This window comes from Limulus polyphemus, unplaced genomic scaffold (genome assembly GCF_000517525.1).
Source record: "Limulus polyphemus unplaced genomic scaffold, Limulus_polyphemus-2.1.2 Scaffold485, whole genome shotgun sequence".
NCBI lineage: Eukaryota > Metazoa > Arthropoda > Merostomata > Xiphosura > Limulidae > Limulus > Limulus polyphemus.
In genome coordinates this window covers 320,884-324,674 of record NW_013666095.1, presented here as the reverse complement: position 1 = coordinate 324,674, position 3,791 = coordinate 320,884, and the positions used below count along the sequence as shown (strand labels likewise).

The 3,791-nt window shown below is 35.5% G+C and overlaps 1 protein-coding gene across 1 annotated transcript; it reads left to right on the top strand.

Annotated features, from left to right (window-relative positions):
* The first annotated feature begins 1,685 nt into the window (after positions 1 to 1,685).
* On the top strand, positions 1,686 to 2,327 carry LOC106458557. Its single transcript, XM_013918075.1, has one exon. The coding sequence runs from the start codon at positions 1,686 to 1,688 to the stop codon at positions 2,325 to 2,327; it is 642 nt and encodes a 213-aa protein (XP_013773529.1).
* Positions 2,328 to 3,791: the final 1,464 nt, after the last annotated feature.

The following is a 3,791-nucleotide window of genomic DNA, read 5'->3' as shown; positions in this document are numbered from 1 at the left end:
TAAAGAGCTATCTAAAAAAACACATGGTAAAGCCCAAAACACATTTCTTCTCCAAGTATTAATTAACATATATATTGGAAGCACGATACACTGAAAACAGTTGTACATGAGCCAGCCAGACTTAGCTTGAGAGATTCTTATACAAGCATGGTGTCACAATATACATGCAATTTTACATGTGTTCTGAAAAACTAACCTACAATGAAAGAAAATCCTTAAACCCTAACTATATGCAGGGGCAGATCTACTATTAAACTAATGAAGCTTAAGCTTCAGGGCCCCTAATCCCGAAGGGGCCCCAGAAGTGACTTTAGTCCATATGCTTAAAAATTTTAGGTCTACTGTAGTGGCGGGACTGTTACTACATAGAATAGGGAAGTTTAGGGGTGAATAGCTACTGTACTATAGCTGGGTGTCCTGGTAATATCCCAGGTAGAATCAGGACTTAAGAATTATGTTCCTATTGAATTAGATGAGTGTAGTGTTTTGTATTAATTTCGTTTTTTTCTTCCTTAATGTTAAGTATATAGCAAACAGATAATAATAAAAAAGTAAATTGATTGAAAAGGAAGAGCACAAAGCGAAGGAAAACAGAGTTGAAGATTTGAGAAGCAGTAATCAAAGAGACTGTGAGAGGAGGAGTGGGCATTAGCCATGTGGCACTCTAGTTTAACAGCAGTATGGTACAGTAGGCAGGTTAGAGTTAGGCAGGACCTAATTCAATACAAAATAATAGTTTGTAAAGATGGAGTGTCATGGTAAGGTGGCTGTTCTGCTGTGGCTAATGTAATTTTTTTCCCTTTTTAGCACAAGACCCAAGAGGAATAACAATGAGTCCAAGAAAGTACTTAAGTGGATACCAAAAATGCAAACTCAAGGAAAAGCGATCTGATGAAATTTCTAAATGTCAAAAACTATCAAAGTATTTTTCAATGTCAAGTTTGTCAACACATACAGTTGAAACAAGCCAAGCAAATACCAGTGAAGCCAACGATAGTGCACAACCGTGGGAGCTTTTTCTAGTAATATTCAACTCAATGTTGATGCTTTTGATACAGATGACGATCACAGTGGTCAACATGAAAGTACCGCGGAACAAGCATGAAGCAAATTCAGTGATTTCGAAGAATACAGTGACCTCACAAACTGGCCCATAACAGTTGATAATAATTTCATACAGAATTGTTTAATGCAAGACATCGGGTTTTTTCAAAATAAAAAACAGATGATGTATATACCAAATCAAGGAAGATTTACAAGGATCAAAACAGAAGTTTCTCAAACAAATATTTTGAAAAAAGATTGAAAAATGGCCAGACTGTAATGAGATCCTGGTTAGTTTACTCAAAGAGCAAAGGCTCTATATACTGTTTTGTTTGAAAACTCTTTTCTAAATGCCAAACATCACTTACAACAGGTGGATTTTCTGACTGGATGAATGTACTCAGAACTCTGGAGAATCATGAAGACAGCATGGAACATAAGAGGGTGATGTTGTGTTTAATAACAAGAAAGTCAAATAAAAATACTGTGGATCAGCATCTTGAAGAACAGATGAGAAAGACCATACAGTACTATTTTGAAGTGCTGAAAAGAGTTGTAGCTGTTATAAAGTTTTTAAGTGAAGAAGGTTTGGCATTTAGAGGTCATGAGGAGAAGAGGGGCTCACTAAATAATGGAACTTCATGGGGGCAACTGAACTTATTGCAGAGTTTGACCCATTTTTACATGAACATCTCGAGAAATGTAAAAATGAAAAAGTAAATGCTACTTACCTATCCAAAACCGTGTATGAAGAATTGATAGAAATCATGGGAAAACATGTGCAGGATGATATTGTGAATCAAATCGACAACCTAAACACCAAATACTACTCTATTATTGTTGACTCTACGCCTGACCTGACACATATTGACCAGCTGGTAATTGTGATTCGATACTGTTATAATGGAAAACCCTGCGAGAGATTTTTACCGATAGAAAACCATTCATCCACGACCTTGTTCAACAAAATACAACAAGTCCTATGTGAACATAAGCTTTCACTTGAAAATATCCGTAGTCAGTCATACGATAATGCATTTAACATGAAGGGCTCGGAGAAAGAACTGCAAGCTGTCTTTAAAAATGTTAACAGGTACACAGACTATGTACCAGGTGCAGCCCATTCACTTAACTTTGTTGGAGAAAAGGCAGTGTCTACTGTACCTGAAGTTGTTGACTATTTTGGTATTTTGCAGCAGCTGTATGTTTTCTTTTCTGGATCTCCACAAAGATGGGGGATTTTAAAGACACAGGGCAATCTAGATTTTTCTCTAAAGAGCTAAAGTGTAACTAGATGGTCTACACACTATGAAGCAGTCCGGGCAATCAAAAATGGATATACAGGTATTTTACAAATTCTCACCCATATTTTTGAAGACTCAGACCAGAGTCCTGAATGTAAATGAGATGCAAAAAATTTATACCACAAGTTGTTACAGCTGGAATATGCTATTTTAACAGTCATTTGGGAAGAAGTGCTTGAGCATTTCAACAAAACAAGTAAGAAACTACAAAGCCCTGGTTTTGATGTATTTGAAGGTTATGTTCTGCTATCATCTTTACTTTCGTTTTTTGAAGAACTCAGAAAAAATTCAGCCAACAGGATTGCACACTATGAATCAGAAGCAAAAAGTTTATGTGAAGATATCACCTCAAGTTATTCTGATGCTTCCAAACACATTGTAACAAAAAAAAAATTCAGATGGAACAAGTGGTATTGCTTCTTTGAGAGGAGCTGACAAATTTAGGATAGAGGTTCTAAATCAACATTATGACTGCTTGATAATCCAGTTACATAAGAGGATTGACCCAGATGAGCAGATTGCGAAAAGGTTCAAGTTTTTCTCAGAATTGGTGAACAATTCTGAAATTGATGAGGACAGTATTAAACTTGTAATATTGTATTACAAAGATGATATTGACCACGAGTTAGTAAACGAGTATTATCAGTTCAAAGAATATTTGCACCTTAGGAAATCCCAGAACACAGAAGAAAGCACGCCATCTAAAATGCAATGCACAGAAGTTCTTCAGTTTATTTGTGAGCAACGTCTAATTGATGTGTTCCCAATATTACTACTGCTTTTAAGCTGTATTTGACAATGCCTATCACGAGCTGTGAAGCAGAAAGGAATTTTTCAAAGCTATCCTTTATAAAGAACAAATTTTGGTCTACCCTGCTTAAATTTTTTATGCATATTGTCTCTAGAAAATGACATTGCAAGGAAGCTCTCATATGACAAAACTGTACATGAATATGTTGCTAGAAAACACAGAAAAAAAAAGAGTATATTGTAAAATGTTCTCCATGTAGTATGTATTCTCATAGGTGTCTAAAATAAAATATTATATTGACTGTGGTCTTTTCTCTGTTTTATTTCATCATTCTATGATGCATCATGCACGTATATAACATTTCCCTAATTTTCATCCCCCATAACTCGAAAACTATAAGGTACAGGAAATTTTTATTCACACCAGTGATTTTGACATGCGAGATAATCCAATACTGTAATTTTAATCAAAATCTGAGATGTCATGGTTAAATTTTATAAAATTTCTGGTGATCTGTCATAGAACAACCCCATTGAAGAAGATAACAGTGGTTACCCATACCTCGTTGTTGGTTGCAAAGGGGTCCCCATAACCGTTAAAGCTTCAGGGCCTCAAAAATGTAGGCCCGCCACTGACTATATGTATTTATACAAACATATGTGTATTTATATGTAAAACTTATATAGCTCAGG